The sequence below is a fragment of the Ixodes scapularis genome, unplaced genomic scaffold (genome assembly GCF_016920785.2).
Source record: "Ixodes scapularis isolate PalLabHiFi unplaced genomic scaffold, ASM1692078v2 PGA_scaffold3__209_contigs__length_174095766, whole genome shotgun sequence".
NCBI lineage: Eukaryota > Metazoa > Arthropoda > Arachnida > Ixodida > Ixodidae > Ixodes > Ixodes scapularis.
The window spans coordinates 160,868,537-160,892,877 of NW_024609868.1; the positions used below are offsets into that span (position 1 = coordinate 160,868,537).

Consider the following 24,341-nt stretch of genomic DNA (forward strand, 5'->3'; position numbering starts at 1 on the left):
AATTTTTAACTGGGTTGATTTATTCAGTTACCTACATCGCCCAGGGCATTATTGTAAGGGGGCGGGGTCAAATTTGGGAGTTTTACGTGCCAAACCAACGACGGGCATCTGGCCCGTCCCAGCGGAGGAATGAGGAATAATTTGGACCACCTGGGGATCTTTTGACGTGCAACCGAAAGCTCAATTACACGGCGCCTTTTCCGCAATAAGCCTCTGTCAGATTGCGGGCAACTCGGCCGGGATTCGAACCCGCCACATGGGGATCCGTAGGCCGGCGCTCTCGCCTCGGAGCAACCGAGGCGCCGGGGGGGGGGTGACAAAATAAACATATATAATAAAGTTACACAAAAAAAATGTGCACATGATTCAGAAAAAGTTCCAATCACATCAGGAATGAAAATAGTGACATAATAGGAAATTTGCAATAAAATAAAAACAGCCAATCGGCAAACAGGCCAGCAATCAAATTCACGACACTAAGCCAAACAAGAAGCCCTGCAAAACCAAGGAAAAAGGGACAAAACTGACGAGCAGACAATTTCATCTGGGAGGCTCTTCCACTCCTTTACAGCTCTCCGAAAAATCTCCATTTATTAGTGATGGCCCAAACTTTTGCTGAATCGAAAGTTTGCGCCAAATCTTAGGGTTCGGCAAAGCCAAACTTTTGCCAAACTTTTCTAAAGATTTGGCAAAGATTCACCAAAAATACATTGATACCAGACTTAATGTTGATATTTAGTTCTTTCTGGCAAAAAAAGGCTTTATGTTTTTTTTTTGTTTTTTTTGAACTTAAAGGGGTATGAAAACGAAAATTTAAATTTCGTTCAGAAATGAGTTAAGCATGACGGATAATAACCGTAAATGATAAACACACGTTTGTATTTTGAACTACTGGCTATATTTTTCGTTCCAAACAGTGCACTCGAGCAAGCGCTCGAAGAGAAGCGAACAGAGAGTGCGATGCGTCATGGGATATCTGGCGCAAACAAATACAGAAAAAAAAAAAGATTCCCCGCATTTGCAACACGGCAACACTGGCGCGGTTGTGAGCTTTGTCATTGGTGGCATTGTCAACATTGTGATGATGTCAATAGCGCCAACATGTTACAACCGAGCCATTCGAGGTGCCCGTGGGGTGACGAGCGTGTGGTTGTGAACGGGGTGGGGAAAGCAATTTTTGTCCGAGTTTTGAGCAACAAGCTAATCTTCTAGGAGGAGAATGGCTGTGTCCGGATACACAAATGAGGGTCCGAAAAAGAGGGGAGTCTGTCCTTTCCGTCATCTTGAACTGTTTGGTACAATGTGTGATTTGTGAGCTGAGGAGGAAAGCTAAGAAGGAAAATGTTGAAATGCCAAAGAGCGGCGCTGCTCCGATAGAACTTGCTATGTCCTGACCACGTAGCAAGTTCCCCAACGTTGCTAGATTACCTCCCAAATAGGCTCACATGCATCCACGACATTGAAAGACTGTTTAATTAGCTTTAAAATTAGTTTTCTTGTGCCTTTCATCGAAAGACTGGTAATTTTGAGGTTATGCTGCAACATGCAACACATTAAAGCTAAAAAAAATGAGCGCTAGAATTTCGTTTCTCTACCCCTTTAAATGCAACATGTAATGCATCATATTGTTACAGTTATTACTAAATAACGTGATATTCTACAAGATAATTGTATCGTGCTGTTTTTGTGTGTTTACTGGCAATTTTAGTGACTCCTTGCAGAAGTGGCGTGAAAACGAGGTTAGGTAGAAGTTATAAGAAACTTGCTGAAATTTTCTATGAGAAAATGGGACCCGTTCTTGGTAACAGACGCCATAGACCTCGACATATTTGAGGGATTCGTTGGCTTTCCCTGTCGAAAATTCCCATTTCCATCTGTGCCAAGCTGTGAAATCTCGGCGCCTGGTCGCAAACACCAGTTAGGACTTGTGAGAAAAAGTGGGGTAGACTCACTGTTTGGCATGACAGGATCGTCCAGCATCATGAAGGCGTCCCTGATGTCCTGCCAGCCTTCCGGAAGGGGGACCTCGTACCCTGAGGGGAAGACGCCAGTGTTCAGAACCTTCTCACACTGTCGCAAGAGGCTTCCTTCCCTGCCATCGCAACAAGTTCAAAGGGACTCCCTTGTATTTGAATTGGGCAGAATTACACGCGCTTTTATTTTGCTGAAACATCCGGGGCACTGGACGAGCCTCCGAGCCGGCCGAGTGAGATTGAGCATCCCCGCTAACAACCTCACATGCACGGTAGCAGGCCGGTCTACCTTCAAATATTAAATCGTGATTAGGACGCTCCAACTTATTAGGTAAAAGAAAAGCAGTCACTCTTAAGGACATTCAAGCTTTCGCAGTTTCCCCAAATTTAAAATTCTCTTAAGTTTCCCTCTAAGAAATGTGCTCATTTATGAGGAATGTAAATAACGACACGAATTAAGACTAATGTGCAAAGCCAGGATTAAGCTGCGAATGCACTCGGCCTGAAAAAATAAAAAGAGTGCATCGTTCTGGTGGGCAGAAATACAGTAAAACCTCGTTAATTCAACCCCTGCTAATTCGGAAATTCGGATAATTTGAACTGCCGATCCGGTCCCGTCAAACGTGTGTATTAGTCAATGGCAGCAAACACTCATTAATTCGGAGGGAACGTGGCGCGCTACGGTTAGTTCGGACGAATTCGGCAGGTGGCGCAAGCTACCGTCCGTTCCAAAGGGTATGACCGCTATCCATCTGGTGCATAAGTGGTTCTTCCGGTTTTCCCATGGTTCTTCGCTCTTCTGGTTCTCCGTGTTTCACACCAGTTTTGTTCCGGATTGCCGTGCATTAGCGCGCTACTCTCCTGGCATGGAAACGGCAGAAGCATAGCTGCGGAAAAAGAGTAGCACAAGTGACCAACGACCGGAGCGGCAAAATAAAATATGAATGTTAGGAAGTGAGCCAAGCATTTTCTTTTTCATCGCTACCATTTCGTCCTGGGTCACACAAATGCCACGCACGTTCACACTGTAAAAAAAGTGTTAATCCTAAAGGATCCAGGTGTTTTTCAGCCAATCCGGAAGCCTTACATAGCCCCCATTAGCACTTTCTCAGGAGAGCGAATGTAGAGAATTGCCTGCCAGTCGTACGAGCAGCTCTTCTTGCACCCTCGCCATTGGCACAGAAGACATTCAATGCTAGAGAGTTCATGTCCAAATAGAAAGAAAATAGTGACAGCTAGACAGGCCCACCTTCCCAACGGTCTTGCCAGTGGTGCCCACAGCTACCAATGCAAAAGGTGTGTAAAGGTACACTGAGAGAACATCAAAATGCAGGTTCTCTTGCCATATTACTCATTGTATCACTGCTGTCATCGGCATTACTGCTCGTAGTCCCCCGTTCCGCGATTGTGTAACCATGTTACAATTCCTGCCCAATCTCAAGAATATTGTGCGTCCCGTGTCGTAACTATTGCATACTGTCAACCTCAGATCTAGCATTCTCATCAGTCTCTTGCCCTCTGTTAGTATGTCAAATCTGCTATGCAGTTTTGATTTATGTCTGGTGGGCTCTGTGGGTCACAATTATTTCGTAGCGTCGTAATTAGCGACATAAAAAAAACCGTACGTATTCATCCACCTTACACTTTCTAAGAACTTTCGCTCTATTTATGATTTCTGCTTTTAAATGCTCATTTAAAAATATTGATTTAGTATTTGCTCGTTTCTTTTATGGCCCGCGGTGCCTCTCAGACAAGACATTAGGAGAGCCTTGCTCTAGGTCGCAGGTTCTCAAATTCGGTTTCCTCGAGTCATCAACGCTGTCCTTTTCGGTATTGCCGGAGTTGAAACATGGCCGAGTTGTGCATTCATGCCAAGAGCCAGTTGAAAGGTGAGCACGATTAAAGGGTCACTCAACCATTAAAAAACATTCCTTCAGGAATAAAACACCCTCCAAAAAATTACTTTTACCGCAACATCTATGTCGCGAGACACGTTTGGAGACAATTCCAAACCTATTTCTAGATGTCGATCCCGAAATAGAGGTACCATGGTGAGTCGGTCAAATGACAGTTACTTTGACACGCGATTGAGGAACTTGCAAAAGGGCCAAAGTCAAACTTGGTGGTTTTACGCGCCAAACAAACACCGGCATCTGGTACACCCCAGCGGAGAGCTGAGGATTTATTTCCACCACCCGAGGACCTCTTGGTGCGCAACCGAAAGCTCGGTTACACGGCACTATTTCCGCAGCTTGCAAAGGGCAGTGGCGTAGGCAGAGGGGGAGTTCGGGGGTCAACCCCCCCCCCCCCCCGGCATTGGGCCCACTCACTACCCTGCTTACGCAGTCGGTCTTGCATGGGGCACGAAGCAAAAAGGGGAGTGCGGACTAGCTCCAACCCATATGCCTTTGGGAGGAATGTTTGTTGGGTAGAAAATGCTCAAATAAATAAAATAGTCAATATTCTTCCTTCATGCTTACTTGATGGGATGCGGAACTTGATCTCAGATATATAGTGAATGGATATTTTGAAAGATTTGTGGGGTGAAGGATGGCAATTTCAAGGCAAAGTATAACAAACTATTTTCACTGAAATACATAGTTAAATCAAACTAAAGTGGACATAACAAAATGCACACATGGTGATAATATAAAACAATGTCAGTGATGTAAGGAATATTAAATGAATTGCAAAAACAACTGCGCTGTAAGCAATGGATGGCGCTGCGCTTACGCACACCTTGTGTACTGATCAGAATTACGCGCTTTCGACTAGAAATTGCCGCAAATAAGTAACCATGATAGTTATTTCGGAAAGCGATTTACAGCCTCTCTTGGTCATTTCGTTTACGCCAAGGACCTACATTTTAAAATGCAACCGCCTGCGTTCACAGCAAATAATATCCAGGATGTCCACCGCTTGAACTTCAATGTCGCGGTGAACATTCAAAAGCACTAGACTGAGCAGTCGCTCGTTCAAAGTGCATGCAACCGTCGTAGTGAAGAGAACGAGTGCTCAGCTTCCGCCGTTGTTAGACGCATAGTCGCTAGGATCCTGAGGAGACGATAGATGTTTGGGAATAGGGCCTCCGAACAGAAGGGCGACCGCCCGTAAATTCCTATTCCAGTAAATAAAGCCTAATAATTCCAGTAAATAAAGCCAGTAAATAAAAAATAACAATGCAGCTTTGACCGTTTTATCCTAACAGAGCCTCCGTAATCTTGGCGTGAGCATCCATACTGCCGAGCTCACCCTGCTTGGTCATTGAAGGAAGGGGGGGGGGGGGGGGGGGGATTCATACCATTGGACCACTTCCAAAATAAAATCCTGCCACTGGCAAAGGGGCAGTCAAGCAACCCGTAAGCATGTGGATGCTGCAAAAGGAGCGAGGTTCTTTGGATGTCTTTTGGCTAAGGGCTCAAACTGGCCATTGGAGGATCTCTGCTCTAGCTTTTCTATTATGCGAGAATATTTTAATGAATAGACTAGACAGACTTTTCTACTGCCACATGAACGGTCCAAGCATGTCCCTCAGTACAAGACACAAAGATCATCTCATAGAACAGAGTTTGCGAACGGTTACCTGGGGTAAATGGCGCATCCGGTGGAGTCCTCTCGTAGGCTTGCGACGTCGTCTCACCATCTGGAAGCAGAGCACCAAACACTTGAACGAGGCGGTTTCAGAGCCGCTTACAAAGGGGCCGCTTCAAAATCAAGGCCCCTGAGCCCGTTTGATCAAAATGGCCGAAAAGTGACCCGGAAGCTATGTTCAGCTGCAGCACCGCACTCTCTGCGAGGGTCTCTTGGGGAACCCGGCTTTTTTCCTGCCCCAATAAATGCCCAAGTGTCGCCCAAAAACCACTTCCCAATTCAAAGAAAGGCTGGAACAAGTTGTTGAGAGAGCGTCTGTTGCATGGATCCCTAGCAAAAAGCAGGTAATAACAGTAGCAGCAGCGACTTCCACCCAGGTTTTGACAGTAAATTCTTGACAATACCAGACTAGTGGCATCCAATGCCACCAAAGGGTACTCTACCAGCTTCAAAGCACTGCTGTCCACAAACTGTTGACAAGATACCTTCAGTAGGAGTCACGCAGCCAGTTTGGTACGAGGGCAAAAGCTTTGCTTGGCCACTTGACTCCAAACTCGCCATCGCGAGCAGTTTAAAAAAAAAAACAATTTCTTGTAACCTGAATTGCGTTATGCCTCTAGTTGATCACTGTATGTAAGCACCAGTCATTTATTACTTTAACCAAACAAATCAGCTTTTCTCTCGTTTCCTTCAAATAGAAAGAATAAAAAGACAAAAGACTTTCGCAGGCAGTCACATTCTTTCAAATAGTATAGACGAATGTTCATCTCCGGGCGGAAAAAATTCACACATTGACCAGAACGGGGGAGGGCTAAAGGAGAGGACACAATCGGAAGCACCGGTGAGGATTGAGTCACCCAACCGTGACTGCCCAAGTTTAGAATTTTTCTTTTTCCAGTTCTGGCCAAATAAATTATATTTTGCATCTTGTCAGGGCTAACGACGCAGATGAGACATGCAATCTCTCCGATTTCACATCCGGTGATTGCATAGGTACGGGTCTGGCACCAGTATTAACTGAAATCTGTCCTACGTAGACCGGGTCCCTGAAGCAAACCTAAAGACCCCCAGTGTAAAGTCTTCCGCTACGTAGACCATGTTACGTTTCTTCGTTAAGAGGATTAAATGTAGCGAGTTCGTCGAAGAAGGAAGGGTTTATGTACAATATTTACATGTTCGTTCCAGTTGCTGACGGAGTCACCATCGATTCCTCCGTTCTCGTCGTCTATATATATCTTTTGTTTCTCGTTACATCTTCTTCTTCTTTTTGCAATAATTGTTCAACAAACTCCCCCGAAAATGAGCACAAGCTCATTCTTACAGTTCCAGGGGATATAATAACTGCATCGGCTGGCAAAGTTCACGACCACTGAGTGTAATTATTCTGCAAGACCGCACCTTGCCGTCCCTTCCTGGGAATGTCTCGTTGACCCTGCAGAGTTTCCACATGTGTCGCGGTAGTCTATTGTCCTTGAGAAGGACCAGGTCACCGGTTTGTACACAGCTTGAATTGCTGGGTTTAGCGATGTGGGCTGACCTCAGTTCTAGTAAATATTCTGATCTCCATCTTCTGCAAAATTGATTCATAACTGTGTTTCGATATTTCCAACCTCGCGCCAAGTTTTCGGGGCTTGCTTGATCTTCTTCTGGCATTTGATGGGAGGGAAGGCTGGTCAATTTGTGTCCCACCAGAAAGTGTGCTGGGGTGAGAGCCTCTCGTTCTTTTGCATCGGTGGAAATGAAAGTCACCGGACGGGAGTTGACTACGGCTTCTACCTCCGTGAGGACAGTTGTCAGTTCTTCGAAATTCAGACTACTGCGGCCTAGAACCTTACGCAGCGAAACCTTGACTGACCTCACTAGTCTCTCCCAAAACCCACCCCACCAGGCAGCTCTCGCTACGATCGTTTTCCATCTAATTCTATGGTTTGCAAAGTATGTTTGCACTTCCTCCCCTTCTATCGATTCAAACAATCTCTGGATGTCTTTGGCTGCTCTTTTGAACGTTGAGGCATTGTCGGAATAAATCGTTTTCGGGATACCTCTGCGTGCCACGAATCGTGTGAATGCTAATAAAAATGCTGTTGTTGTTAGGTCACTTACCAGTTCGAGGTGCACAGCACGTGTCACGGCACAGGTAAACAGGACGATGTAAACCTTGTAGCTTCCGCAGTCACGTCGACAGATAAGCGGCCCAGCAAAATCCACCCCTGTTTTTTCAAACGGTTCGCACCTTAATACTCGGTCTGCCGGTAGTGAAGCTACAGGCTCGGAGGCTGGTGCACAAGTTTGCCTTTGGCAAGTTATACAGCGACGTATGACCTTTCTTACGGCTTGCCTTCCCCTTAGAACCCAATAAGTTTCACGTATTTGCGTCAACGTGTCTTGAACTCCGGCGTGCAGTAGTCGACGATGTTCTTCAGCGATGAGAAGGAAGGTGAATCGGTGGTCTGCAGGTAAAATAATTGGATGTTTCACTTCTTCTTCGTTGTCGCTAAATTGCAATCGGCCACCAACTCTTACGATCCCATCACAGTCTATATTTGGGTTAAGCATCTTGAGTTTTGAAGTCTTCTGAACTTGTCGTTGATCTCGCAAGAGTTTGATTTCCATTGAAAAGGACTCATTCTGTGTTGTTTTTATCCAGAATTTTTCAGCTTCTATAATTTCCTCGCTCGTTAGGAGACCACTTCGTTGGCCTTGTTGTTTTACGTTGTTTGTACACCGTTTTATCCACGCCGTCACCCGAATCAACTTAATAAATGAACTGTAGTTTTCCAAGCTCACCAGTTGATTATCTTGCGGTACTGTGAGTTGTATAATAGTCTCTTTCTTTTCTTCCGCGAGGTATTCATTGCCTTCTGGTTTACCCTGAATTTGACTCGGCCATGATGTTTCGGAGCGATGCAACCAGATGGGTCCATTCCACCTTGTCTTGCTCTGTACTAGAGACTTTGGCATAAGTCCCCGTGTTAGGAGGTCTGCTGGATTTTCTGTACCAGGGCAATGCCTCCAGTTCCTTGGTTCCGTCAGAGCTTGGATTTCCGTGACTCGATTTGCTACGAATAGCTTCCACCGGGTTGTTGAACCACGAATCCAATACAGGACAATCGTAGAGTCCGTCCACAGATATATTGAAAGTCCTTCTAGCTTCAACTTGCTTGTGAGGAACGGCATCAGTCGAGCGCCTATTAATGCCCCCATGAGCTCTAGTCGCGGAAGAGTCAACCGTTTGAGGGGTGCCAATCTCGATTTTGCCATTACTAGAGCCACCCTCTTCCCATTTTGTTCTTTTGATGTCAGGTATGCTACAGCTCCGTATGCTCTTGTACTTGCATCGCAGAAGACATGTAACGCGTTTTCTGTTTCGTCCTTGGAGAAGTCGAGAGCAATGAGTCTTGGGACCGCGATGTTTTTTAGTGCAGTGAGGTCTTTACACCATGCGTCCCACTCTTCGTAAAGGTCAGCAGGTAATGTCTCATCCCAATCAACTCCTCGCTGCCATAGCTGCTGAAACAGAATTTTTACAGTGATTATTGCAGGAGCCAGTAGTCCCATTGGATCGAAAATGCGAGATGACGCTTGCAACACAAAGCGTTTGCTGTCCTCTCTTGAGCACAGAAAGTTGATGAGAGAAGTGAGATCGACTTTGATCATGTCCGTCCGTGTTTCCAAACCAACACCTAAAACTTTCGTTGGACCAACCAGTTCGATTAGTTCCTCTTGGGCGGAACTTTCTTTCGTCAATTCCTCTAATAATATTGGACTATTTGACTTCCACTTCCGAAGCTTCATTCCTGCCCTCTGCATTATTTCCCTTGCTTCTCTGCAGAGGACTTCTGCTTCTTTCAAATTTTCCGCGCCCGTTATCAGGTCATCAACATATAGGTGGTCCTTTAAAATCTTCGTGGTTTGAGGAAATTCTTCTTCCATTAGGTCTAAATGGTGTCTCAGCGTGGCCGCGAGGAGAAACGGACTTGATGTTGCTCCAAAGGGACCTCTGGTCATTCTCCACGTTACTACTTGCGGTAGTTGATGTCCTTGTTTGGGTGTGCTGTCATACCACAAGAAACGTAATGCGTCTCTGTCTTGCTCCGCCAAGGTGACTTGCAAAAATGCCTTCTCGATGTCAGCTGTTACTGCGATGTTGTGTGTACGAAACGCGATCAGTAGATCGATCAAGTCAGGGTTTAAGTTTGTTCCGCTGGACAAGACGTCGTTCAGAGAAAGTTCCCCAGCGGTGCTAGAAGACGCGTCAAATACAACCCGTAACTTTGTTGTTTGTCGGTCTTGTCGCACAACCGCTTGATGTGGCATGTAATATACGGGATTTCCGGCTTCCTTTGTATTTACGACCTTTTCTGCGAAGCCATTTACCAAGTATTCCCGAATGGTGGTGTCGTAGTCCATCATAAACGCTCTGTTTTTCATGAGGCGTGCGGTTAACGACCTAAGTCTTCTTTTTGCATTATCCTTGTTGTCGTTCAGCTCTTCAACTTGATCATTCCATGGCAGAGAAACTTCATAACGTCCTTCTTTATATTTTACTTTGCTCTCAAATTCTTCGAACAGTAGATTTCCTTTGGTCGGCGACTCTTTTGCAGTTATCCCAATGTGTTCTAGTTCCCAGAATGACCGCAGCTGTGCAGATATGTCAGTTATGTTAGCTGTAGTCACTTTCAATACTCCTGTAATCGATGAGTATATAGCAGTAGACGAAGTTGAGGGCACGGGACCTTGTAGAGTCCAGCCAATGATAGTGTCGACGGCCATCAGCCCTTTTTCCAAACGCTTTACACTTCCACTTACTACTTCCCAGTAATAGTCAGCTCCGATTAGAAGGCTGATGCCTTTCTCACATTCGTTGTTGCTGAAAGTGCTATCCGCAATGAGCATGTCTTCAGGTATGCTCAGCGCTACCTCTGGTGGTGCGGCAATGATGTCGGCACAAATCTGTGGGACCTCTAAAGGTTCAATGCGTACGTCTTTTCTGCTGTATTGATTGCGCAGCCATAGTTCAACTCTTCGACACGTTCTTGGAGCAGTTGCTGCGCCTTCTCCAAAGGTAAATATGTTCAAGTTTTCCTCTCCGAGAACCTTCAGGTGAAGCTTCTCCGCGATGTCCTTTCTAACAAAAGTGCGTTGACTTCCACCGTCAATCAGGAGCCGAACGAACGCACGGTCTCTTTCTCCTTCGGTCCACGCTTCTGCTGTTTGTAGAAGCACTTAGCAAGGCCCTCTGTTTTCCTTATCAGTTGCCTTTAGAGAGGACTGGAGCACATTTCCGGTAGGGACTGCTTTGTTACTTCTTATTAAGGGCTTGTTCAGAGTTTGCTTTTCCAATGCATTGTAATTCGGGTCGCACATCGTTGTTGCATGCCTTCTGGAACAATTATCACACTTTAGCCACCTTGCACTTTTGCAATTCTTCGCACAATGGTTAGGTTTAGTGCATCAAAAGCAACGATTGTTCCCTTTCAGGACTTCTTTTTTTCGGTCCAGGGGCATGCGCACCGAACAGTTGGCAGTTATATGGTCAGCTGATCCGCAGAACAGGCACTGGTTTTCGTTGGTGTTCGTTCCTGTCGCGAACATAGCTGTCGAAGGTGGATATCGTCTAGGTCGTTCGTTCCTCCCAGTTGAAGAACTGGCCATACTGGCAGTTGGTTGGACTCTTTGGTTTCCATGCTGAGTCCGCTCTCAACTTTCAATTTCGCTTTTGAAGAAGTTCAAAAACTGTTTTAGTTCGTTGCCTTCGTTTGTCTCTTCCGGTGTTGTTTTTCGATGATATTCTAGTTCGAGGTCTGATGGCACAGCCTTTCGCAGGACTGTTAGTAGGAGTGTCCCGTAGGTGTTTGAAGAGACACCAGGCTCCTCAAGGCTTCGGACTCCTGTCTCAACTTCGTCATACAACAACCTGAGCTTCTCCACGTTGTGAGAGTTACTGACTGTTCTCACTGCCAGTAATCGTGACATGTGTTCTTCTATGATGAGCCCTTTTTTCCCGAATCTTTGTTTTCAGGAGGTCCAGTGCAACGGTGTAGTTTTCAACTGTCAGTTGTAACCCCTCAATTGCTGTAGCAGCTTTAGCTGTAAGGTAACTTTTCAGGTATTTAAACTTGTCAATTTCAGACAGAGAGACGTTTTGGTTGATTGTAGCGTCAAACTGGTCCCAGAAACCTTGCCATGACCGTATGTCACCCGTAAATTTTGCAATTTCCAGCTTTGGAAGTTTGACCGTTGCGTGTTCTTGACCGATGGGCCGTGGTGGTCTTGAACTTGCGCCTGGCATTGAGGTGTCCAACGTCATATTAGTCATTTGTTCATGCTCTTTTAGTTTCCGTAGGACTTTTGTTTTCGTTGAGCTAATTCTTTCGGCGTAGCCTTCTGCGTTTACCATCTCCTGTTCCAGCGTGTCATCGATGATGGCTCTCTCAATCTGATCGTCGATTTCTTTTAACGCAGATTCTTTGAGTGTCAAGATGTTAAGCCTTTCTTCCAACTCCACTATGGACGTTGGTTCCATGCCTAGAAGAGTGACGATTTCGGAAATGATCCTGGTGGTCGCCGATCGAATCACGGTTCTTCTTCTTTTAAGTTGTTCGATGGCGGCTGGCGTTAGTTGATCCATTTTCGTTGAGGTAAGTCCACTCGGGTGATCGTTCGGTTTTACGATGGATGTTCCAAGTATTTTTTTTTTTTTTTTTTTGCCTTTCCTTGACTCAGCTACTCCCGGGTTTCGGCACCAATTTTATGTTACGTTTCTTTGTTAAGAGGATTAAATGTAGCGAGTTCGTCTAAGAAGGAAGGGTTTATGTACAATATTTACATGTTCGTTCCAGTTGCTGACGGAGTCACCATCGATTCCTCCGTTCTCGTCGTCGTCGTCGTCTATATATATCTTTTGTTTCTCGTTACATCTTCTTCTTCTTTTTGCAATAATTATTCAACAGACCACTATCTCATCGTTTTTTTCCCTTTTTTGTCAGGCGATTCATTATGAGGTCGGAATACTACCCAATTAATATTTTGCTACAGAGTCACGTATTTTTTTAATAAAGCCAAAAAACGCAACTGCCCGAAACCGAAACTCCCGCACCGCACATAGAAGAGGAGAGGATAGAGCGAGTGGCAGAAGTCACGTGGCTACACCCGACCGTGCGGGTTTTTTTTTTTTTTTCTCCGCAGGTAGCAGACGAATTGCATTTGTTTGCCGTGCAATTCCTTAGCAGTTATGTTTGTTCCGCTCGCTGTTCTGTACTTCAAGATGAGTTGCTCTAAACATTTAAGTGTTGGCAATTAATAGTGAGTGCCCGAGTGCCGTGGTGAATTCTCGTGATCGGCTCCGAAAAGAATACCCCCAAGGTGTTGCAAGAAGAGCTGCCTCACAGCAGAGTTTGCACAAGTTTCGGAAAGATCAACGGGTCGGGATCAATGGCTGGCTGCAATTCCTGTAGAACATTTACGGGTACCTCGGAAAGCGGACGCTACCCGATTTATTTGCTCCTTGCTTTTTGTGGAAAGTGACTACATTGAGTTCGCAGGTGTCAAAAATGGAATCCCATACCATTTAGTTCAGCGACGTATCGTCCACAAGAATTGTTTCTTTGTTTTAGAGCGCAGCTCTTAGGGGCCCGTTCCCGGCTTGAGCGGCGTCGGTGTCGGCGTAACCAAGGTCATCCCAAGGTCACGTGGCCCCCCAAGGTCATCCCAAGGTCATGTGACCCCCAAGATCACCCCAAGGTCACGTGACACCCAAAGTCACGTGACCCCCCTGAGGTCACGTGACCCCCCGAGGTCACGTGACCCCCCCTCCCCCCCAAGGTCACGTGACCCCCCCGAAGTCACGTGACACCCCCCAGGTCACGTGACCCCCGCCGAGGTCACGTGACCTCCCCGATGACGTCATCGATGACGTCACCGGCATCGTCATCATCATCACTGATGACGTCATCAGTGACGTCACTGATGACGTCATCAGTGATGATGACGATGACGATGCGGATGCCGGTGACGTCACTGATGACGTCATCAGTGATGATGACGATGACGATGCGGATGCCGGTGACGTCATCAGTGACGTCACTGATGACATCATCAGTGATGATGACAATGACGATGCGGATGCCGGTGAGGTCATCAGTGACGTCACTGATGACGTCATCAGTGATGATGACGATGACGATGCGGATGCCGGTGACGTCATCAGTGACGATGACGTCATCGGGGAGGTCACGTGACCTCGACGGGGGTCACGTGACTTCGGGGGGGCATCCGCATCGTCATCGTCATCATCACAGATGACGTCATCAGTGACGTCACTGATGACGTCACCGACATCCGCATCGTCATCATCGCTGATGACGTCATCGGAGTCCGCATCGTCATCGTCACTGATGACGTCATCAGTGACGTCACTGATGACATCATCGGCATGGTCACGTGACTCCCCAAGGTCACGTGACCCCCCCCCCCCCCAGGTCACTTCACCCCCCAGTACCCTTCCCTCCTCCTCCTCAAGAGCTGCGCTCTAATTCGGTGTTACAGGGAGTTGTAAACGGCTTTCACTTTTTTTTCAGTGATAATTGTTAAAAAAGAAATGTAAACATTGCAAAATGCTCAACAAAAAAAAGGTAAGCCTACATCAGGGATCGAACCCGTGCCCGCTGCATGTGAGTCGGACGTCTTTCCCCTGAGCTACTGAAGGAACTCTTTCATGCGTATAAATAGAGCCGGTAGGCTTAATGTTGGAAGTTTGATGCCGATTTCCCTTCAATACATGCACTCCCGGCTTGAAGTCGGGCAGGCCACATTCGCACCTCGTAAAGAAACATACGCGTGCGTATTCAACTCAAAGTACGCACTCCGTGCTTGACGTTTGAGCGAGCGATGTCTTCAGCCACAAGAAGGGACGACAACGACGGCTCGCCGACGTCTTCGTGCAATCGGCTTGCTGGTCGGGCGTGTCATACGAGATGAATATCGGTTCTTTTGATCGGTCCAAAATTTTGCTTTCGAAACAAGACAGAATTTGCCGGTACCGTGAACGACAGTTCTGAAGTAGAGGTGCAACGCCCGTTGTCTGCTGCCATCCGCTAGTCCCACGATACGCGAAACAACGCCATGTTGAGAATTATGCAGTGAACGCACAGAATGCTTCCGGTGGTCTGTGCTACCTTTTTTTTTTTAAATCAACATATTTGCAGCTTTCTGGAAGCCACAAAAAATGGGTTTCATGTTTTTTTTCTATTTTTATTATTGACTGTGTGGCTTCAATGACCGACGATTTTGATTAAATTTGGTTGTCGCATCGAAACCTAAGAAAACGACCCGTGACCACACAAAAGAGAGTGAGCGCGACTCAAACCGGCCAGTTCTCGATCGGCGGTTTTCGGGCGGAAAGAAACCGAATTTCGAGCCGAAAATTCTGTCCTGGGTAGTTGGGCTCTCATATGTTACGTACAACTAAAAACCTCGGCGAGCATAAATACCCTGTCAGTGTCCCTTTAAGGCCCTACTCATCTCGGCAAAAACTAAATCATGTCCACATTCAGCAACCGAAACCATAAACACCCAAACTTCTGAGCTCAGGATATTTAGTGAAACGGATCGCCTCCTGTTTTCACCAACTCGTCACACCAAGAACTACCAGAAACTCGCCACTTGCACGACAAAGGATCACCAGCATCCCCTACTTTCACAAGGTATCCGATCAATCGCTACCCACTTTAACACAAAAGTGGTCTTCTCCAGTAGACTCAAACTGGCGAGCCTGTGATCAACCGGCAGGAGACTAAGCCGCCCGGCGAGAAAAAACACCCACTTCAGAGAAGGTGTATTCGGTACCCCTCTAATGCGGAGCTGAATGGATTGGGCAAACAAGCCGACGCACAAACGACCGTCTACCAGAGCATCAAAATGAGGCAACATTGAAAGCATCCCACACATCATATTGCGGCTCATGCCAACAAGTGTTTTGGGTGCGCACCCAACTTCGGCAGACCCAAGATCCTGGGAACGCATCATCATTTGATTCAGACATGAAATCATTCAAACATTCTTCCTCCAAAAAGATAAAAAGAAGGTCTCATCCGCATCATTAGCCCTGAAAAGACGTAAAATAAAATTTTCCTGGCCAGAACTGGAAAAAGAAAAATTTTAAACATGGGCGGTGACTCCGTACTTACCAGTGCTCCCGATTGTAGCCTCCTCTCCTTCAGCCCTCTCTCGTTCTGGACAACCTGCGACACCCGGAAATATACATTCGTCATTGCGAAATGAAGGAGCGTGGTTGTCAGCGAGTCCTCTGGGTTTTAATTTTATTTTAAGTATTCATAATCACAACAAACTGGACTTGACTCATTTCTTGTTTGTTTTCAAAGAAAATGAGTTTTGCGAGCAAAAAAGAGCTCGGCAATTGAGTGTAGAGATTAGCAGTGCCTCTACTTGACATCGCTGCTCTTGAATTCTGATTAAAAAGTCCTCTTAGGAAAATAAAATATTATTATTTTTTGGAGATCATTGCAGATACTCAACTTTGGGCAGTTGATTGAGTGTATATACAGAGCCAAAACGCTTTCCGAGAAACTATGTCAATGCAATGACAAGTCAGCTCTACCTACGAGTGGCTCACTCGGGTTCAAAATTCTACCACACTTTCTGGTTGCTAGACCTCACCTCTAGCAGTGAGATTGGTGCACGCAAATCAAGCCCTCCCATAGCGTTACAGAAAAGTTTTGTAACCAGTAAAGGATGACAATTAGTGGAACACACATTACAGCCAAATTCATGGAGAAAAAGTAACCTGTTTTTGCAAGTTTTCATTCAAGTAAGATAGGAAAGATGAAGCCATCTGCAAGGAGATGTTGCTACCAATATCTGTGCTTTTGCAGTTTTTAACAGACGACACACTTTCTTGAAAGAAGCCGTCCGAGCCATCGGCGTCCGAGCCTCCATTCATATTTTTACAAGTTTTTATCATTACGTTTTGTTTGTTACGTTATAGAAATATGCTTTGACCTTTGCCTATCTTAGTGCACCTTTGACAAAAACATCAGCTTGCTAGGTTAAAACACCAATGTTGTCAACTTGTTCGACAGTATGCCATTTTATTCTTCATTTTGAAAAACTTTGGTTTACATAAATTGACCCTGCGTAGCTTCGTACATTAAATGTTTTTGTGGCTTACCATACGAAGAAAAAGCAATGAAAGGCTTTGGGTCTTTCTAGACCGCCAAGTCAGAGGCATAGTGGTGCATTATACTTGGTGCACACTTTTGTGTCAATAGACCTCTTGAAACCTAGATCCAGCTCACCTAAACAGGCAAGCTGGATATTCGCAACTCCAACGCCCTATAGGTGGCGGGGCGGTAGTTCCAAGATGGCGGAAGAGACGGGGATAGATTCTCCAGGATATCCCGTGTGCCTGTTCGCTGACGCTGTTCAGCGCGCTCAAAATAATTTATTTGTCTACAAATGCGAAGCGGTTAGGGAGGGATAATATTACAGGTGACGGAGATGCTGATGCACGTTAGGAAAACGAGCATGCTGTTATTTAGAAGTTGCAGAAACCTCAAAGTGCGAAGTTTTGTGGTGAGCCTGCGCGTTTTTGGGCACCGGCCACTTTACTGTTTGTGGCAGAATATTTTCGAGGGTAATGAAGATATGTTTGCGCTTTGCCTGGCCATTAGTGCTCAAAAAAAAAGAGCCGCGAACGGTGATCGTCAAGCTTCGGAAGAGCAGCGTTCACAGTATTGGTGTCTTCGCGTCACTGCCTCAGAACTCGCAGCTGACCGTCTCGGTTTTTGGTGTATTGCAACACGTAATCAAACTGCTCTATGGTTATTGATTGAAAGTTTGTTACCGCAGGCTACCGTGCGGTGTAGCATTACAGCTGCAAGCTGACGCTGCGTCTACGAAGCACAATTTTCAGTGCGCGCCAGGAGCGTTGCCGTGCTCATTATTAAAAAAAAATGTTGTAGTCCTTACACTCCTCGTCACATATACGACACTCCAAATCTTCAGTTCGCCGTGAAGCCCACTGACGTCAAACTGACGGCCCCAACTTTTACAAGACGCTTGATGACGACGCAATATAAGATATTAAACAGCTAAAGTATGCGTCAAAGAGAAAAAAATAAAAAAAACAACACTTAGGTTTTGCAATAAAACCAAAAAAAAACGATTACTCTTTTTTTTACAGTCATTTAGACTTAAGCTATTTTAATAAGTTGTACAACTCCCTTCTTTAAAACATACACTACCGTCACTTTTAACTCTTTCGTTACCGCGGAAAAATGACTGATTTTCAGTGCTTCTAGAAAATATTTTTTTTCTCTGCGACTACTAGCCGCATTAAGCTTTGCTATTTATCAAACTGTAGGTTATTAGCTGGGCATCATAGTTAAATAAACTGTAGTGTTATGAGTGCAAACAGTGAAGAGAATTTATTTGTCAAATGAACAAAAAGTTGACAAAAAAAGTACAAACAAAACAAAAATCAGTGGCTGTACTGAGCCAGAAAATTATTTTCGAAATTCTGAAATATACAAAATGTTGCAAGTGGCCCTAGCCATCATTTCAATATCTTCCAGTTCTGTGCGCCGTGTTCTGTATTTTTCGTGGCCAGCAAAGTTAGCGGTTCCGAAGGCTGTGCCACTCAGAAAAGCAGTCACGTGAAGGTAGGAAGCAAAGATAAATTTCGCATGTGGCGCAGAAGACGTTTGTTCTGGATTGGGATTTTGTCTTTCGATAGCAGAGCTTGCAGTTTCTTCTCCTCTCCATTCTTTTTGGTTGGTGGCAAGCAGGGACATGAGGTGAGAAGGGGGTACCACTTTGCGCTGCTCCATCGTACTCAAAGATCTGCTGAATTAGCTCTTCTCTAAATGCCAGCTGGTCAAAGTAGGCACTTCTGGAAAGTTCTGGGACGTCTGGGTTCTCTTTGCGGTGTTCTTGGAAGAGTATAAAACTATTTACGCATGCAATGTCCACACAATGGAAAAATAGCGTCTTCCACCAACGCACACATTTCCTCAGGACGTTGTATGTTCCAATAATTTGGTCCGACTTGTCGACTCCCAACATTCCAGCGTTGTATTCGTGGACTAGAAGCGGCTTTTTGATGGTCCTCAAAGTCCACTTGTCCCCTCTTTTTTCTCTTCGTTGGGCCGAAACATGCTCGTTTGCTGTATGCATCGTGCTCATCAGGTTTACCGCACGCCTGTCTTTCCACTGCATGTAGAGGATGTTCCCTTCACGAATCCATCTAACATCTCCCCGCTGAGCTCTTCTTTCCCATTTAGCATCTTTCAATTCAGCTGGAAAACATCGGCGATCTTTGCGAGATGTGCCGCATGCAAACGTCTTGCGCGCAAGGAGGTGGTCGAAAAGTTTCGTTGATGTATAGAAGTTGTCCATGTAAATCTTGTACCCTTGATCAAGGTACTCTGTGCAGAGCTTGGTGACTACGTCAAAAGCTAGACCATGAGGTCCTGGTGTCTCACGCTTGCCAGTGTACACAACAAATTGAAGGGTGTAGCCTGTTCTTGAGTCTGCCACCACCCAGAGTTTGTATCCCCACTTCGTCACTTTGTCTCGAATGTATTGCCTTATTCCTGATCGGGCTTTAGATTTTACCATGCGTTCATCGACTGAGAGATCACGCCGTGGTTGGAAAAAACTTGCTGATTTTTCATTGATGTGCTTCAACAGCCAGTATACCTTCCAGGTTTTGCCGACAGAAGCTGCAGCTCCACAGTCCTCCGGGTCCGATACGTGTAAGAACGCCAGCAGCGCAGAAAAGCGCTTTCTTGGCATAATATTTGGTGGTAGAAGGCCTCTGAATATTCCTGTTGTTTTCCAGTATAAGTGCAGTCGCGGAACTTCAACCATTCCCATGTAGATGAGAATCCCAATAAATTGCAGCATCTCGAGCGGTGTGACCTTCTCCCAGGAGCCGTCACGCCGAGCGTATGTCTGCCGGTCCAAAATGTGCATCCAAGCATATTTGTTTGTGTTCTCACACAAAGTCCTTACCACCTCGGAAGTGAAAAACAAAAGAAAAAAATCTAGTGCTCTTGAGAAGCGCCGTGAGTCGCTCCGCAGTGCTGCGCCAACATGGACACCGGGCTGTCTCTTGGGCGAAAACTGGATACGGCGCGACGCATTCGGAAAAGTATCCTTGCCGTACGTTGTTGAGACTCTAAACATGCAAGAAAAAACGCTGTCGTCAAATACAAAGCGCGCGTTTGTATAAATACAGTGTGCAAGCTAAAACGAAACACACCTGCGAGCTCCTGTTGACGTTCCCGGACCTTGAGCTGGAGTGTCGCTGTCAGAACTAAAATCTGACGACCCTGCATCGTTACTGGAGTCATCACTGCTGCTTGAGTCACAAAAATCGGCAGAAAAAGCGGCCGAAGTGCTTGCAACAGCCTTCCGCTTTTGAGGTGCGCGCGGCAAACTTGACGCCATGGCTCCCGACTACGCGGTAACTTTTGGTTTAAGTTTCGTTTTTAACAGCGCCGTCTCACGTCAGAAGATGAAAACCAAAACCGAAACTGAAAAAGTAGATGTCTACGAGCAAACTAGGTGGCGCTGTCTGTCTTGACGCGCCAATTTTGATTTTTTCAGACGCTTTGAAAGTCATTGTAACTCCGTGTCCGATTTTCTATGGCGCGGTACTGAAAGAGTTAAGGAGCTCGAAGGTGAAAATATTGACATTACTAAAAAATCAAAAGGTATGCTACGCGAAATGCTATCGGAAAACAGTGTTAACACTCTTTTTGTAGATAATCCATGCAATAAGGTGTAGTACTTTGTTTTTTGCTTGTCCTGTTTGAAATGTCTCTGCTGCTTTACTACACGGAGTAGGGCCTCGTCAACCTGCAAGCCATGCAGCTTTTTGCCCTATCTTCCTCCTTTGTAAATAAAGGAAAATAAAATTATTGATTAAAAAAAATTAATTAACTCGGCTATCAAGCAGCTCGTGAAAGTTGGCTGCGCCGGTTTAACGTCAGTGCGCTGTACGTCCAACTGAAGTTTAGGGGAGTCGTACGCTATGCAAATACTTCCTATTAACATAATCGGCGTGTTTAGGGGTTTTATTTATTGCTCTATCAAAAGTAAATATTTTAATATACCGAACATTTTTTGTACCATGTTATTTGCAACATTCCAGTCCTTCTGGCCAAAACTGCGCGTTCTAAGCTCTCGTCACGAACGGCTGGCTAGCACAGACGCGCTTAAAATGCTTCGAGCATTTCTTTATTTGCTTTGTAATTACCTGAAAGCAAGTACGGATATTCTGTCTTTTTAAAGTGCTTGGAGTAAATGGTAATGTTCCTTGTAATGGCCTTAAAACGCGAACCCATTCCCGATTTGTATTGCTCGACATACCGTTGCACGACGAGTTTTCTCCTACTTATGGCAAAGAATAGACTTTCCGTAGTCCGTACTATAGTTTTTCAATATTTACCGGGTGCGTTTTCCGTCAAGTTCAGCACAGATTGAGCTGGCAGCCATGCGCAAGACCAGAAATCCGCAGCGTATGCGATGCACGAGAAGCACTAATGAAATTAGACATCCCGGTCCTTCGTGCAAAGCTGTTGCAAGACGGAGCATCAGAATTACTTTTTTAACGCACTCACTTTTTTCGTCAAAACGGCTTCCCGCATCAAGGCAGACAGTCCCTGCCACCGTTTCCGCGCCGCCGCCCCGTTCCTCTGGTTCTCCATGCGTCCGCTTGAGGGCGAGCGGCGCGCTGGAGTTGCGAATAGGTTTAGGTTTTTGAAGGAAGGTGAATACACCGTGAAGCCGAATTCCGTAATAAGTTTTGACGACGGCTTAAGTATATCAATGTCCAAGTGCAAGCTAGCATGCGTTTCAAGGAGTTACGATGGCATTGAATGCCGCTGCTTCGCTGCACCTTTGAGTCATATGAACAAACTGTCCATAATAGAAATAATTACCCAGTTCTTTCGCTATTTGGGGTCCTGCTGAGAATGGAAGGATCAGCAGGATCCTTCTCTTTCTTACCGCGATGGTTATGAGCAGAGACGAAACACACTCCAACATTGTGAGTTGGAAACAAAATTGTTTCCAAGCTGGAACTCATCGTGGCCGAGTCAATTCAATAGCCATTTCATTGCAATTCACATCAATCTGCCAAACCAAAAGAAGCCCGACACTGCTCCAATATCATGTACTGAGCAGATGCTTCTCTCGCCGATACAGTACCACGTTTTTAGTATACATGCAAGTTTTCTTTTTCCGAGACCTGTCATGTTCCCAATAAATAAAATATGAAAATTGTATCAATATGCAAATAATTCAAACTGCTGCAGACGGCATATGTGATTCACTGCACATGTGTTCATCGTCTGCTGCAGGCACCACGATACGACTCGGGGCCAGTGGGCGCAGATATTTCGGAAACGACCAATTCTCCACAAGCTTCTGTCGGGTTAAGTGAGACTGAGGCTTCGTCTACTTTTTAGACATTTAAATTCCACATCGGATTTTTGAAGAGTCATTCTTTTGGAGTGGAATGCTACCCCATGTAATCATCCATAGCGACACCCCCAGCAACTGTTCGTTTGGACCAATGAGGCCACACATAGCCAATAGTTAATGCCTTTTAAAGATATATGAGCACAATAATGTGTAACTGTGCGTCTATATAGTGCATTCATCTATAGTATCACCCCTAGCAACGGTTCGTTTGGACCAGTGACGTCACACTTACAGGGTCAATGTTAAAGGATTTGTTGACAAAACAACAAACATCAAGCGGGCGCTTGCGGCCCGAGCTCACCACTACCATCGGCTCCACAACGTCTCAAGTCTGGCATCGGTCCGCTCCGAGCTCACCATCTGCGTTGACAAGCTTCGCAAGATCATCTGCGACGTTGTTCGCGAAGAACTGAAGAAACTGCTGCCTGCTGCCGACCGCCCGCACCGCTGCCCATCGCCCAAGTTGTGCGGGAAGAGCTTCAGAAAGCCATTGAAACCCGGGCTCCTGTCAACCCTGCTCCGCTCCAGCAACCGACCCTGAGCTATGCCGCCATGGCTCGACGACCACTGGCAGCAACCAGCCAGTAACAGCACCCCTTGAAAGGAAGCCCCTATGCCGCGTTACGCTCACCGCACTGAGAAACAAGCTCCGTACGTCCGAGCCGAACCGCCGGCGCCAAGGAAGACGGACAAGTGGCACACAGCTGACCAATGCCCACTGTGCTACCACTGCAAGGAAGCCGACCACGTGTGTCGGCAATGCTCCTACCGGCAGTTTTCGCTTCACGGGTTCGCACCAAATGCCCCCCGCCTGAGGAGCGGGCAACGACCGCTGGACATTGAGTAGTACATGCATCGCCCGCCGTCACCGGCACCCGCTTCCCCCCGAGAATCCTGTTCGCCGTCACTACGACATCCGCCGTCAGACAATCTGTAGATCCCGCAGAGAGCCTGTCTCCCCTACCTCGTCGGGGAAATGCGGCAACCCCTGAAGGTGGAGTTGCCAAAGACGAGCGTCGGAAACGTCCCCTAAGAGTATCGGAGGGTCCCCACTCTAGCGACAACAAGCATCGGAACGACGATTCTACAACGGTGCCCAACTACCTCAACGTTGTCATCGACGGCCACGACGCGTCGGCACTCATAGACACCATAGCACATTACTCCATTTTGAGTGGGAAGCTCTCTCACCGACTTCGGAAAGTCACAATGCCCTACGACTGGGACGGCCCGCAAATATGCACCACCATAGGGCACCACATCACCCCTGTTGGGACGTGCACTCCTCGCGTCGAAATTCATGGGAAGACCTGTCCAGTAAAGTTTGTCGTCCTTCAGGACTATGCGAGAATGTCATCCTTGGCATGGAATTCCTATGCGAGTACAGTGCCGTGATTGACCTTGGGACAAACAGGTCGACGCTGTAAAAGCCCGTCCTACCTCCGGGGGGATCCAAAACAATGCCAGCCGCTGTCCGAGTCATTGCGGACCACACGAACCTGCCGTCGCGGTCAAGTACTCTTGTGCCCGTCGTAACTGATGCAGTCGCCTACAAAAAGGTCCCTCTGAAAGGCAACGTCCAACTGCTTCTAGGTAGAGGAATAGGTGTTGCAAGGGGCGTAACGCAGCTGCAGGTTGGACGTACTGTGACCCTCGTGACAAACTTTGGCTGGGAGGCACATCCCCTCAGGAAGGGTGCTGCTGTAGGCCACATAGAAGAACTCCAAAACACCGCCGAAATTGCCGCACTCTCTGATGAGATAACTTAACTCAAGGAAGAAAACAAGAAGGACAGTGAGACCTCGCCATCTCAGCCGTAGAGTACACCGCCGCCACAGCTCGACGTTAACCTCAATCTCCGACAAGGAATGACGATAGCTCAGGGACCTCCTCATCGAATACAGCGACTGCTTTCCGGCGACGTCGAAAGTGCTTCAAACAACACTTGCGAAGCATTGCATCGTTACCAATGACGATGCGCTCCCTGTGCATCAAACGCCGTACAGAGTCTCCCAAAAAGAAAGGGACGTGATTCATGAACAAGTGCAAGAAATGCTCAACGACGACATCATCCAGCCGTCAAGCAGCCCGTGGGCCTCTCCGGAACGCTTCAATACTGCATAGATTACTGGCGGCTCAATGCGGTGATCAAGGACGTGCATCGGCTCCCTCGCATCGACGACACACTGAACACTGGACCAGCTGCGCCACTCCCGATACTTCTCATCAATGGACCTGAAGAGTGGCTACTGGCAGATCGAAGTC

At 46.5% G+C, this 24,341-nt stretch overlaps 2 protein-coding genes across 3 annotated transcripts in view; both read right to left on the bottom strand.

The window, feature by feature from the left end:
* Positions 1-24,341, bottom strand: part of LOC8054090 (nuclear factor NF-kappa-B p110 subunit) — a 157,819-nt gene that overhangs the window by 47,271 nt on the left and 86,207 nt on the right. Inside the window, exons 11-13 of one of the 2 annotated variants that reach the window (XM_040501061.2) lie at positions 15,752-15,805; positions 5,557-5,616; positions 1,953-2,033 (exon numbers count right to left, since the gene is read on the bottom strand). In XM_040501061.2, the coding sequence (XP_040356995.1) occupies positions 1,953-2,033; positions 5,557-5,616; positions 15,752-15,805 (195 nt within the window). The remainder of the gene's footprint in view (positions 1-1,952; positions 2,034-5,556; positions 5,617-15,751; positions 15,806-24,341) is intronic. The other variant, XM_040501063.2, reaches the window with a different exon arrangement.
* LOC121837145 (piggyBac transposable element-derived protein 4-like) lies at positions 18,138-19,684 on the bottom strand. The gene has a single exon (XM_042292651.1). The coding sequence runs from the start codon at positions 19,557-19,559 to the stop codon at positions 18,198-18,200; it is 1,362 nt and encodes a 453-aa protein (XP_042148585.1). The 5' UTR covers positions 19,560-19,684; the 3' UTR covers positions 18,138-18,197.

Excerpts from the sequence above, each read along its gene's own strand:
- LOC121837145 (XM_042292651.1), bottom strand. The coding sequence starts at position 19,559 with ATGCACATTTTGGACCGGCAGACATACGCTCGGCGTGACGGCTCCTGG.